This window comes from Stegostoma tigrinum, chromosome 27 (genome assembly GCF_030684315.1).
Source record: "Stegostoma tigrinum isolate sSteTig4 chromosome 27, sSteTig4.hap1, whole genome shotgun sequence".
NCBI classification, from domain to species: Eukaryota; Metazoa; Chordata; class Chondrichthyes; order Orectolobiformes; family Stegostomatidae; genus Stegostoma; species Stegostoma tigrinum.
Genome location: NC_081380.1, coordinates 23156963 through 23170512, shown reverse-complemented (window position 1 = coordinate 23170512; position 13550 = coordinate 23156963). Strand labels below are relative to the sequence as shown.

General features: G+C 41.4%; 1 protein-coding gene across 2 annotated transcripts in view; it reads left to right on the top strand.

Moving 5' to 3' along the window:
- tmem248 (transmembrane protein 248) overlaps positions 1–4052 on the top strand; it is a 39120-nt gene extending 35068 nt beyond the window's left edge. Inside the window, exons 6-7 of one of the 2 annotated variants that reach the window (XM_048557092.2) lie at positions 432–673; positions 1972–4052. In XM_048557092.2, the coding sequence (XP_048413049.1) occupies positions 432–659 (228 nt within the window). In that variant the 3' untranslated portion in view covers positions 660–673; positions 1972–4052. The remainder of the gene's footprint in view (positions 1–431; positions 674–1971) is intronic. The other variant, XM_048557093.2, reaches the window with a different exon arrangement.
- Positions 4053–13550: the final 9498 nt, after the last annotated feature.

The following is a 13550-nucleotide window of genomic DNA, read 5'->3' as shown; positions in this document are numbered from 1 at the left end:
TAACAGAAGACCCAGAGGCGGCATGAAAATACTTTTTCTTGCAGCTTTTTTTTTGTGATTTGGATTGTGCTACCTATTAGAGTGGGGAAATGATACAATTATGACTTCAAAAATAAAATTTTGTAAGTACAAAATGAAAAAATTTGCAGTGTTATCAAAAAAGTGTGGGCAAGTAAGATTAATTGGATAGGAAAGAACTGGCATGGATGGAAAAGATTTGCTATGTCATTATAATGTTTACGTTATACAAAACCGTGGTCAAGCTTTTGGATTGATTTGCCAACTGGTGAGGATTGTACAAATTTAAGGGAAAGAAAGAAATGGTGAAACTTGTAAAATGAAGAATACAGATGCATGTTATTTTCTCTTCAATGCACTTTGATTTTCAATCTGTGCAAAGTTATTCCTGCAAAAATCTTTTTCATTTACAGGATGACCGTTCACTCATTAATTTGCATTTGATGCATACCAGTTACTTCCTCTTCGTCATGGTGATTACAATATTCTGCTATGCGGTTATTAAAGGACGGCCAGGGAAAATACGACAAAACAATAGTGAATTCTGTTCAGAAAAGGTAACTCCTTCTTTTCCTGTGACTCAGCCCGATTTAAAGAGAAATTATACTCTGATCGTGATGCCTGTTAAATACAGACACTAACACAGTACATAATTGTGAGTATTATTCTCATTTTCCTAATATAAAATGAGGTCTTGGATCATTGCTATTGTCTAGAATTTAGTTTTCACCATTAATTAAATATTGGAAGCATTTAATGTCATAATTAGTACTTGTATTTAAATTGTGTACATTAAAAATGTTTAAAATATTGTATATTGTTTGTGTATAATGTTGGCTGCAAATGGTTATTGAATATTAGAAACCCTAGAATTCTATTTTTCTTTAATTTTAGTAAACCTACATTGGAAATGTTACCTTGAATATTACTGAACAGCTTTGGTAGTACAAGAGCTTGGTTACCATACTTTTCCAACCAGGAATCCATGTAACCATAAGTTTGGTCTGCTTATTCTGTGCTGGCCTAATTAACTCTTGGTGTGTTCAAGTTACGCAAATAAACAGGTCTCATATTCAGCAGCTGTTAATTTAGTTTACTAATGTATAAAATAAACCAAAGTACTCTGGATGCTGGCAAACTGAAGCAAAAACAGAAACTGTTGGCAAAACTCAGCATGTCTGGCAACATCTGTGGATGAAAAAAGCAGAGTTAATGTCTTAAATCCATCAAACCTGACAGGTAGGAAAATGTAGTATACCTGCTGAAGACAAGTTTGGGAGGTGGCGGGGTGAGAGGTGAGCAGATAGGTGGAGACAAAGCCGAGAGACCGACCCTGCGGCCTCTAGGACTCTACATTGATTTAAATAACTTGTTCTAGAGCCTGATTTTGTTCTTTGTTTTTTGTTTTAACCCATCCCCATATTGTGCGTTGCTTTCAGGACATAGAACGAATTTTCACTTCCTCTCAACGCTCGTTATCTATATACAACTACAGTATAAAACCAGAAACAAGACTGCCCACCATGATAGATCATACCATATAAATTCAGAGCGGGACAGAACAACAGCACTAACAATGTCCCCTAGAAGGGAGACAAAACGTTTGCACAAAAACCAGTCAGCTTGACGAACCAGCCAACAACTCTCATTGTCATTTATTCAACTTCGCTTCTGTCCTAGCCTACTATCAATAATTCCCTCCCCTGCCTACCGCTTTCATATCTCTGTCTTTCCCTGGGTTCCATCTCCACCTATCCGCTCACCTCTTTCTCCTGTCAACTTGTCTTCAGCTATCACTTCCTATCTGCTGTCAGATCTGAAAAAGAGTTACCGGGTTCAAAATTTAACTCTCTTTTCTCCCCACAGTGCTGCTAGACCTGCTGAATTTCACCATAAATTTCTCTTAATGATGAGTGTATGTTGGTTTCTATATGACTGTTATTTCCTTTTCAGGTTGCACTATCAGAAGCATAAATCGCCCTCATTACTGGAAGTGGACAGGTGATAGCATTTGCACGTTGAACCCAAAATTATGGGTGTCGACACTTTTGATTCCAGTGTCCTGCAACGTTGGTTTATTCCAACCAAAGACATTTTAAGTGCCTGTATTTACTTTGTACATATTTGTAATAATATATCCAAAACCAGTCTGTTGATGCACTTGTGCCACATGCTAATTGCGATTTTTAGAAAAAATTAAAGACAAAAAAGTTTGCGACCATACCCAGTCTGGATGTACAGAAAGAAGGTTCTTGAAGATTAACCATGATTTCAGAAGCATTACTTTACTTTTCTGTTGAGGATTTTTGAACTGTTTTGAGGCTTTGAGTTGCAGAAATACTTTTTAAAAATAAACCAGTAACATGTATCAAATGTGTAAATAATGTGTTGGAAATATGTGCTGTAGTGGTATATGCTGCATTTCTGACACCAATGATCTGTTAAGTATTTGAAGTTGATGTGTATATGTAGTTCAGCACAATCATTATCTCGTTAATGCTTGACAGAAAAGGCATTAAACCTTTTGGAACATTGAAGAAGACAAATGTATATTATAAAGCATTTCAGTTCCGCTTGAGCTTGCAGGAAATGTATATGGAATTCATTGTGTAATTTACTATACTGCTGTCCAGCATAAGTGCTTGCTTAGCCATGCCAGTGTTGGCTGTATTACATGTATGCCTTGCTGGAATACTGTACACAATTTCCTCCACTTTTTCTCTCCTATGTACAGGCCTCTCGCCCCTCTTCCCTAATCCAACCACTTCCTTAGTCAAACTCTATTTGCATGTATAGTATTGTGCGCAAACTCGTCCACAAAATTGCCTTAATCTCAGTCTTTCTATTGGCCTTATTTTTGTCTTTTCTTGTTTTGTTAGCCACTACAAATTGATTGAAATACCCCCTTCACAACTTTTGTTGAATTCACATTGTTTATAATGTGTGTAGTGATTGTTAAATGAAAGAAATTCAAAGCTATCATAAAAAGCTTAAAATGAAGTCTGACAGCTGATGGAAATTGAAAGTGGCTCCCACTTTGCTCCCCAAGTGGCCCATATTTTAAAAAAAATTGATCAGAGGCCTCAATTTTAGACTACACTTATCATTAATTCGGTGTATTTCTGTGAAGTGAAAGATTTTTTTTGAGTTCCTTGATCCCTTCCCAGTTATGTCATTGTTTGAAATGAGCCTTATTTATTGAATTAAACCAGAATGAAACAAATCTTCTGACAATATGTTGGTAACAATGGATCCAAACAGTGGTGAAAAGCAGTGAAGAATGTCGGGGTGCGGGGGGGGTGGTGGTAAGAAAAATCTCAATTTTTGATTACTTTTGAGTATTACACTTCTGCTTCCCCAAGCAACTTTTTGTTAATATTTACGTGACAACTAAAAATTTGAGTTTGGAGAATGACATGTACTTCATTTTGCGAAACAGACTTTCAGATAAGCATGTGATTGGTTGTATTGGTACTCAAGTATGCTGAAATCAAATAGTCTGAAGTTATGCTTTTTATTCCTTCCTGATTCAGTTAGAAGCCACCTCAGCACTACAAATAAAATATAGAATGCAAATTAGGCTTGATTCAAAATATAAGTATGTCAGCCCTGACTAGAATTGCAACTTATTGCAGTGTCTGACTAGTATGTTAAATATTTCATAGCATACATGTTGTGCATCTGTGTAAGTTGCTGATTTTCCATTCCTGTCTCCTAATCTGAATGTGGAGATGTATTGATTCCGAGCTATTGCATAAACTGAGATTGCCTCTGTAAATGTGATTTTTTTTTAAACCGTAGTCATGTTGCCTCAAATCTCAGTTCATTGGCAAAGTGCCTGAGCACTGTTTAGAATGCCCCATAGTTTGTTTAGAAAGGGAAGTCTTTTTGTGACTTGTGTTGCTTGTTGTCTTGTTGCATGATTGTAATCATAACACATTATTTTATGACAATCTCTGGTTTCTGGAGTTTATGTGCTTTTTGGTAAAATTTGCATATGCTTTTGCTGAATAAAAGGATCCAATGACTTAAAAGTGTCATTTACCTCAATTGGAGCAAACTATTGATCTGTGTTAAACAACTTCCAAATTTGTTTGTATTTCATTACTTTGGCATACAAGACTGTACAAATACATTTGCACCAATTAATAACAATTGTAACCTTATGTACCTTTTGAGGACTGTTCACAGATATGCCACATCATTGCTTTAAAAATTCAGGAGTTCTACTTGAAGAAACAAAGTTTTCAGTGCTTGCCACAATCAGTGCATACGTACAACACTGTCAAATTTCACAGTGAGATCAATTTTTAAATTTTAGCAACCATAGAATCTTCATTTCAGTAGTTTTATCGTCAATGCAAATTTGGCCATTGATTTCTACTTTGGACTTGCCACAAAGCAGTCTTCACCTCACGACATCAAGATTAACTTTGAATGATGAGTACCAATTGAATAGCAAATGTATTAACATGTACATAGTTGTCCAGCTTTTGACTAGCACAGCACTTAATTGAAAACCACAGAAAATGGTTAAACTTTCACAAATGATAAATCTGACCCCAACACATATCTACCACACCATGCTGGATTTTGTAGGAGGATAATCATTTAGACTCAACAGCATTCCAGACACCAATCAATCCTCTTAAATGTTTTTAGTGAGCTAGTATGCCTTCTGTTACCTGTGTTCCCCACAATGCTGGTTAACTAGGCTTCTTGGGCTTCAGGAAGTCTGACAGCTGATGGAAATTGAAAGTGGCTCAATTAAACTGATGAGTGACTTTTCTGCAGGGTTTATAGACCAAGAGTGACAGTATTGCCTCTTCTCCATCCCTAACCTGCAGGTCCCAGTAAGCTTGCTTCCAAATGGCCCATTTCTAACTATCCTCCAACTGGATGCCACTTAGACTGTATTCATCAGGGAAGAACTCCTAATTTTCACACATCAGATACAAATTCACTCTTCCTCCTGGCTGCTTAGGCTCAATGAAATCTGCATTTCAAAATAATGAATCTTACCCTGCTCACTTCCCATTTTCAATTATTATTGAGCCCCTGTCTTTTTTGGTCCTTGTGCTTTGCTACCATCTAGTCTTAAAAAGCCTAATTCAGATTTATATTACCACTATGCTTCAGTATTCTGTCATAGCTTTTGCTTTCCTTCCATTTCACTTCTATGAATCAACAGATATCTGCAATGTGTAAATCCATGTTGTAAACTAAGTGTTGTAACTTAAGTCAAAATTTTAAAAATAACAAAAGTTAATCCTCATTCTTTACAATGTTGGAGGTGCAATTTTTGCTTTCAAAAATTAATTGATAATGCTAAATTGATTAAATATGTGACTGTTTATGCAAACAATAGTCTTCATGTAGCACACCCCAGATGTCCAGTACTGGACAGATCTTGCAGACGTTTGCTGTTGTCATTCTCCTGCTATCTGGCTGGATATCCAGTAGCGCTCTCCCAGCTTGTGACCATAATTCTCATAGTTTAGAAGCTTTAACAGGATGATGGCCTAGTGGTATTGTTGCTAGACTATTAATCCAGAAACTCAACTAATGTTCTAGCTTATATGTGTTTCCAGACCCACAGCAATGTGGTTGATTTTCATTTGCAATGTGAAATGGCCTAGCAAGCATTCAGTTGTACCAGTCTCAAAAATGAAACTGGACAGATCACATTGCACTGACCTAGGCTCCAGAAAAGATAACTTAAACAGCTATGTTAGCCCTGCCTGCCCTGCCTACCCTGCAAAGTCCTCCTCACTAACATCTGAGGGCTAGTGCCAAAATTGGGAGAACTGTCTCTGACTAATCAAGACAGTCATACTTGCGCAATCATGCCTTACAAATACCACCATCACCATCCCTGGATATGTCCTGTCTCACTGGCAGAACAAACACAGCAGAGGTGGCAGCACAGTGGTATACAGTTGGGACGGAGCTGCTCTGCAAGTGCTCAACATTGACACGCACCCCACGAAATCTCGTGGCTTTGGGTTAAACATGGGCAATGAAAACTTGTGATTAACAAGGTGTAGAGCTGGAAGAACACAGGAGTACAAACAGCATCAGAGGAGCAGGAAAGCTGACGCTTCAGGCCTAGGTCCTTTTTCAGAAATGGGGAAGGGGAAGGGAGTTCTGAAATAAATAGGGGGAGGTAGATAGATGATGGATAGAGGAGACAGACTGGTCAAAGAGGCTGAGGTGGAGCTAGTGAAGGTGAGTGTAGGTGGGGAGTTAGGGAGGGGATAGGTCAGTCCAGGGAGGACAGGTCAAGGGGGTGGGATGAGGCTCTTAGGTAGGAGATGGTGGTGGGGCTTGAGACTGGACGAGTGGAAAGGTGGAAGGACAGGTTAGGGAGGCAGGGACAAGCTGGGCTGGTTTTGGGATGTGGTTGGGGGAGGGGAGATTTTGAAACTTGTGAAGTCCACATTGATACCATTGGGCTGCAGGGTTCCCAAGCAAAATATGAGTTGCTGTTCCTGCAACGGTGACATCGTTTGGCACTGCAGGAGGCCCAGGATGGACATGTCGTCTAAGGAATGGGAGGGGGAATTGAAATGGTTTGTGATTGGGAGGTGCAGTTGTTTATTGTGAATCCAGCATAGATGTTCCACAAAGCGGTCCCCAAGCCCTTGGCTGATTTCCCCGATGTAGAGGCTGCAACATCTGGAACAGCAAATACAGTATACCACATTAGCAGATGTGCAGGTGAACATCTGCTTGATGTGGAAAGTCTTCTTGGGGCCTGTGAAGGGGGAGGTGTAGGGGCAGGTGTAGCACGTCCTGCGGTTGCAGGGAAAAGTGCCGGGGATGTTGGGGCTGGAGGGGAGTGTGGAACGGACAAGGCAATCCTGGAGAGAGTGGTCCATCCAGAAAGCAGATAAGGGTGCGGAGGGAAAAATGTCTTTGGTGGTGGGGTCGGATTGCAGATGGTGGAAATGTCAGAGCATGATGTGTTGGATCTGGAGGTTGGTGGGGTGGTATTTGAGGATGAGGTGGATTTTGCTTTGGTTGTTATTGTGGGGAAGGGGTGTCAGGGAAATGCGGGAGACACGGTCGAGGGTGTTCTTGATCACCGAGGGGAGGAAGTTGTGGTCCTTGAAAAATGAGGACATCTGGGATGTTCGGGAGTGGAATGTCTCATCCTGGGAGCAGATGCGGCGGAGGCCAAGCAATTAGGAAGAGGGGACGGTATTTTTGCAGGAAGGTGGGTGGGAAGAGGTGTATTCTAGGAGTCTGTAGGCTTGAAATGGATATCGGTTTCCAGGTGGTTGCCAGAGATGGAAATACAGAGGTCTAGGAAGGAGAGAGAGGTATCAGAGATGGTCCAGGTGAACTTAAGGTTGGGGTGGAATGTGTTGGTGTAGTGGATGAACTGTTCAAGCTCCTCGTGGGAGCATGAGGCGGTTATGATACATTCATTGATGTAACGGAGGTAGAGGTGGGGTTTAGGGCCAGTGGAGCTACCACAGAGGGATTGTTCCACGTAATCTACAAAGAGGCAGGCATAGCTTGGGCCCATGTGGGTGTCCATGGCTACCCCTTTTGTCTGTAGGAAATGTGTGGAATGGAAAGAGAAGTTGTTAAGGGTGAGGACAAGTTCAGCTAAGTGCATGAGAGTGTCAGTGGAGGAGGACTGGTTGGGCCTGTGGGACAGGAAGAAGTGGAGGGCCTTTAGGCCATCTGCATGTGGAATGCAAGTGTATAGGGACTGGATGTTCATGGTAAAGATGAGGTGTTGGGGACCAGGGAATCAGAAGTTTTGGAGTATATGGAAAGTGTGGGTGGTGTCACAGTCCAAGGTGGGAAGTTACTGAACCAAGGGGGAGAAAATAGAGTCCTGATAAGCAGAGATAAGTTTGATGGGGCAGGAGCAGGCAGAGACAATGGGTCGACCAGGGCAGTCAGGTTTGTGGATTTTGGGAAGGAGATGGAAGCAGGCCATGAAAGGTTGGGGAACAATGAGGTTATGGGTGAGAGGTCACCTGAAGCGATGAGGTTGTGGATGGTTTGGGAGATGACACTTTGGTGGTCAGGGTTGGGGTCATGATCGAGGAGGCATCAGAGAGCTGGCGTCTGGCCTCAGCAACGTAGAGGTCAGTGCGCCATACTACAACTGCACCTCCCTTGTCCGCTGGTTTTATGGTGAGGCTGGGATGAAGCAGACGGCTGCATGAAACAAAAACTGGTGCTGATTACCACAAACTGTCCTCCCTCAGCTTATGAATCAGTACTCCTCCATGTTGAACAGCACTTGGAGGAAGCACTGAGGCTGGCTAGGGCACAAAAGGTACCCTGGGTAGGGGATTTCAATGTCCACCACCAAGAGTGGCTCGGCAACAGTACTGCAGATCGAATTGGTCACGTCCTAAACGATATAGCTGCTAGACTGGGTCTGCAGCAGGTGGTGAGGTAACCAATAAGAGGGAAAAGCATACTTGATCCTTACCAACCTGCCAGCTGCAGTTTCATCTGTCCATGACAGTATCAGTAAGAGTGACCATTGTGCAGAAGAAGTCCTGTCTTCGGTGTTCGGTGACACTATCACCATGATAAGTGGGTCAAACTGCACCGATCTAGCAACTTAAGACTGGGCATCCATGAGGTGCAGTGGGCCATCAACAGAAGCAGAACTGTACTCCAGCACAATCCGTAACCTCAACGCCTGGCAATATCCCCCAGTCAACCATTACTATTGAGCCTGGGGTTCAATCCTGGTTCAATGAAGAGTGCAGGAGGATATGCTAGGTGCAGCCTCAGGCATATCTGAAGCTATGCCATCAACCTGGTGAAGCCACCAAACAGCAAAAGCAGCAAGTAATAGAGCTAAGCGATCCAAACAATGGATCAGATCTAAGTTTTGTAGCCCTGCCACATCCAGTCATGAAGGGTGGTGGACAATTAAACAACGCACTGGAGGAAGAGGCCCATACAAATATCCTCATCCTCAATGATGGAAGAGCCCAGCACATCAGTGCAAAACATAAAGCTGAAGCTTTTGCGGAACTCTTCAGCCAGAAGTGCTGAGTCGATGATCCATCTTGGCCTCCTCCAGTGGATCCCAGCACTACAGATACCAGTCTACAGCCAATTCGATTCGCTCCACATGATAACAAGAAATAGTTGGAGACACTATACTGCAAAGGCTATGAGCCCTGACAATATTCCAGCAATAGTACTGAAAACCTGTGCTCCAGAACTTGCCTCTCCCCCAGTCAAGCTGCTCCAGTACAGTTATAACAGTGGTATCTACCTGACAATGTGGAAAATTGCCCAAGTGTGTCCTGTTCAATAAAAAGCCAATTACAGCCCCATCAGTCTACTTTCCATCATCAGTAAAATGATGGAAGATGTCATCAACAGTGCTTTCAAGCAGCACCCACTCAGCAATAACCTGCTCAGTGATGCCCAGTTTGGGTTCAGCCAGGCCCACTCAGCTCCCGGCCTCATTACAGCCTTGGTTCAAACATGGATGAAAGAGATGAATTTCAGAGGTGAGGTAAGAGTAACAGCCCTTAATATTGAGGACCCATTTGACTCAGTGTGGCATCAAGGAGCAGTAGCAAAACTGAAATCAACAGGTATCAGGGTGCAAACTCTCTACTCGTTGGAGTCATACGTGGCACATAAGATGGTGGTTGTGGTTGTTGAAGGTCAGTAATCTCAGCTCCAGGACATCCCTGCAGCAGTTTCTCAAGGTAGTGTCCCAGGCCTAACCATCTTCAGCTGCTTCATCAATGACATTCCGTCCTTCATAAAATCAGGTGGGGATGTTCTCTGATGATTTCACCATGTTCAGAACTATTCTTGACTCCTCAGATACTGAAGCAATGATAACTCCCAGGATGCTGATAGTGGGGGATTCAGTGATGGTAACACCATTGAATGTCAGGGGGTGGTGGTCAGAGCCTGGTATTTGTGTGACGCAAATGTCACTTGCCACTTGTCAGCCCAAACCTGGATATTGTCCAGGATAACAAGGTGTAGAGCTGGCTGAACACAGCAGGCCAAGCGGCATCTTGAGAGCAGGAAAGCTGACGTTTAGGGCCTAGACCCTTCATCAGAAACGTCTAGATCTTGTTCACTTGCAACAAGATCTAGACATTTCTGAAGAAGGGTCTAGGCCCTAAACGTCAGCTTTCCTGCTCCCATGATGCCGCTTGGCCTGCTGTGTTCAGCCAGCTCTACACCTTGTTATCCTGGACAATATCCAGGCTTGGGCTGACAAGTGGCAAGTGACATTTGCGTCACACAAATACCAGGCTCTGACCACCACCCCCTGACATTCAATGGTGTTACCATCACTGAATCCCTCACTACTGGCATCCTGGGAGTTATCATTGACCAGAGACTCAACGAATCACCACATAAATACAGTGGCTACAAGAGCAGGTCAGGGAGCTAGGAATACTGTAGCAGGTAACTCACTTTCTGATTCCTCAAAGGCTGTCCACCATCTACAAGACATGAGTCAGGAGTGTGATGGAATACTCCACACTTGCCTGGATGAGTGCAGCCCTGACAACACTCAAGAAGCTTGACACCATCCAGGACAAAACAGCCTGTTTAATTGGCACTACATCCACAAGCATCCACTCCCTCCACCACCGATGCTCAGTAGCAGCAATGTGTACTATCTACAAGATGCACTGCAGAAATTCACCAAAAATCCTCAGACAGTGCCTTCCAAACCCACAACCACTTCCATCTAGAATGACAAGGGCAGCAGATATATGGGAACACCACCACCGTCCAAATTCTCCAAGCAACTCACCATATTGACTTGAAATATATCACCATTCCTTCACTGTCACTGGTTCAAAATCCTGGAATTCCCTTCCTAATGTCATTGTGGATCAACCCACAGCAGGTAAACCGCAATGATTCAAGAAGGCAGCTCACTACCATCTTCATGATCAACTAGGGATAGGCAATAAATGCTCACCAGCCAGCAATGCCCACAACTATTAAATGAATTAAAAAAAAAACTCTCAACCTTGTCAACTCCTAGATAGCAGGGAATTGGTCTTAATTGAGAGTGACTTGTTATTTAATATTTCTAATGATATGCCCTAATTTGACAATTATTCATAAAGCAGGTCACTGATGTTAGTTAGCTGACTGAAGATGGTTCATTGTAAAGAGACGAGAAGAATATGTGAGCTGCAAAGTTATTTTGATGGATGAATTCAATCAACCTAATACAAATGGGGAAAATTCAAGTAGAATAGGAGATGGTAAATATAAGGCAGAAGTTATTTAGGCCCCACAATCTACCTAAAGATTTTTCTATCTTTATTGCAGTCATTTTGAAATGTTAAATCATGGGTGATAAATAGAAGTCATATTAAACTTTAAGGAAGTCAACCATAATCAACACAAGGTCATAGGAAAAAGTCAGACAGGAAAAGTGCGACTTGTCTATTTAGCTTGTCCCTTGTGGTTTTGATGCCTTGGATCTCACCTATTAGCAACATGGCCCACCCACTGAGACCATGCTTTCTACTGGGAGAAGCAAGAGAAAATTCATGGACACCTTGGCAGAAAACATCTTCAAATGTCATTTCAAAATTGGATACAGTATTTTAAATGAGACCTCAGCAATGATGAAATGGCATTTTTCAATTTTTTAAAAATGTTGAATAGTTCTGTGGGATGCAGGCCAGCATCTCAATTGCTTTGAATGAAACTTCACTGAAAATATGTAAACTCTGATATCCAGATTTACTTTTCTTTTATCTTTGGCATCAGTTCTAAATCTTGTATGATACTTGCACTATGCAATTAGTATTATTCTCACTCATGTATAATATTACAATTCTGGAAGTTAAAACCCATTGAAACATTGGCTAAGTATCTTAACATACCCGAATTTGTCTGCAGTACTTTGGTCTTTTACTGCCAACTTGTACCACTTTTTGCGCCACTTGCATCTAAATCTGAATAAAGAAGGTGAACTTTCAAGGGACTGATTACTGGTATCCTGTCTCCAAATACGTTCACATTGAAAAGATATTTTGCTGATACATGTTTAATTCTTAACTGTGGAAGTTACCAACTTATTTCTCAAGATTCTATGTTATAGATTAACTAATTATGATCTAACTGAAGACTCTCAAAGTCCAGGTTGGTTGTGTCTCATTCACCATCCTAGGCTCAGTTCTAATCAAGTTTACATTTCAAACATTGTATAGAATTGTCCGATAACTGGGCTGTCCAATTGATCATAGCCTCTCATGGTCTTTTGGACATTTTGTCACTTTATACTATATATGAATAAGATTTAAAAATAACATCTTAAATGTTCTGATTTCATCTTTGGTCCAATATTCTGAGTTTAGTTTTGGTAGACTATCGTCTTCAATGTGAAAGAGCATTACAGAACCATGTCAAGGCCTACACAGGATGGAATCCTCCTTCCTTACAGATGATTAGTGTCAGGCAAGTTAGCTTGCAATGCAAGGTCTTTGAAAACATCAGTTTGCCACTGCTAAACATTCAGGCTGTTGAAAGAAAATTATCTGTGCATCAGGATTTTCAATTTGTGATTAGACACTTTTTGGGTTTCAGAAGATCAGTAATTACCTGGCTGGTTGAGCTACAGCAGAAACTTCCAGTTGACAGTTTTTGTTTGAGTGAAATATATTAAAGATTTCGTTTTTGTTTAACAATTTGATTTTGTCTACTAAAATGAATCACATCTTGGTTCATAAACATACCCATATCCTGAGTAATATCATTATATTGCATAAAATGTCACGACTGATCTGATGAGTTAATGGCACGGATTGACACATGGGTATGATATTGTTGCCATCACAGAAACACGGTTGAGGGAAGGGCTGGACTGGTAACTTAATATACCAAGCTCTTGGATGTTTAGGTGAGACTTGAGGGTATAAAAAGGGTGGTGTGAATCATTATTGATTCAGGAGTCAATTATTGTGACACAGAGAGATGATGTCTTGGAAGAGTCCTCAAATGAGGCTTTATAGGTAGAACTTAGGAATGTTAAGGGGGCAGCTACTTTACTCAGAGCGTGTTATAGACTTCCAAAGAGTCAGTGACAAATAGACAAATATGTTCACAGAGTAGTAATGTATGAGTAATAATCGGGTAATTATGCCAGGGGATTTCAACTTTCTTGAGGTAGACAAACAGGTAGCTGGAAGAGCACAGCTGGCCAGGCCACATCTGGAGGAAAGGAGAAGTCAATGTTTTGGGTATAACCCTTCTTCAGGGCTTCCTTAGATTCCAGCATCTACAATTTTTTTTGCCCATATCAGGCTTTAGTTGTATCTGGTTCACTGGCCACATGGCTGGTTTCCTGATGGTGGAAATATTGAAATAAGTTTTTTGCACAGGGTGCCTTCACTGAGTCACTGCGCATATACAACAGATTCAAATGAATCAAGCACACAACACAGGTTGTGTGGAAAAAAATAAGCACTGCTGCTCTGCAGTGATAGTGCAGGAGGAAGAAGAAGAAGAAAAGAATACATTAATGGGAAAAAAAATTA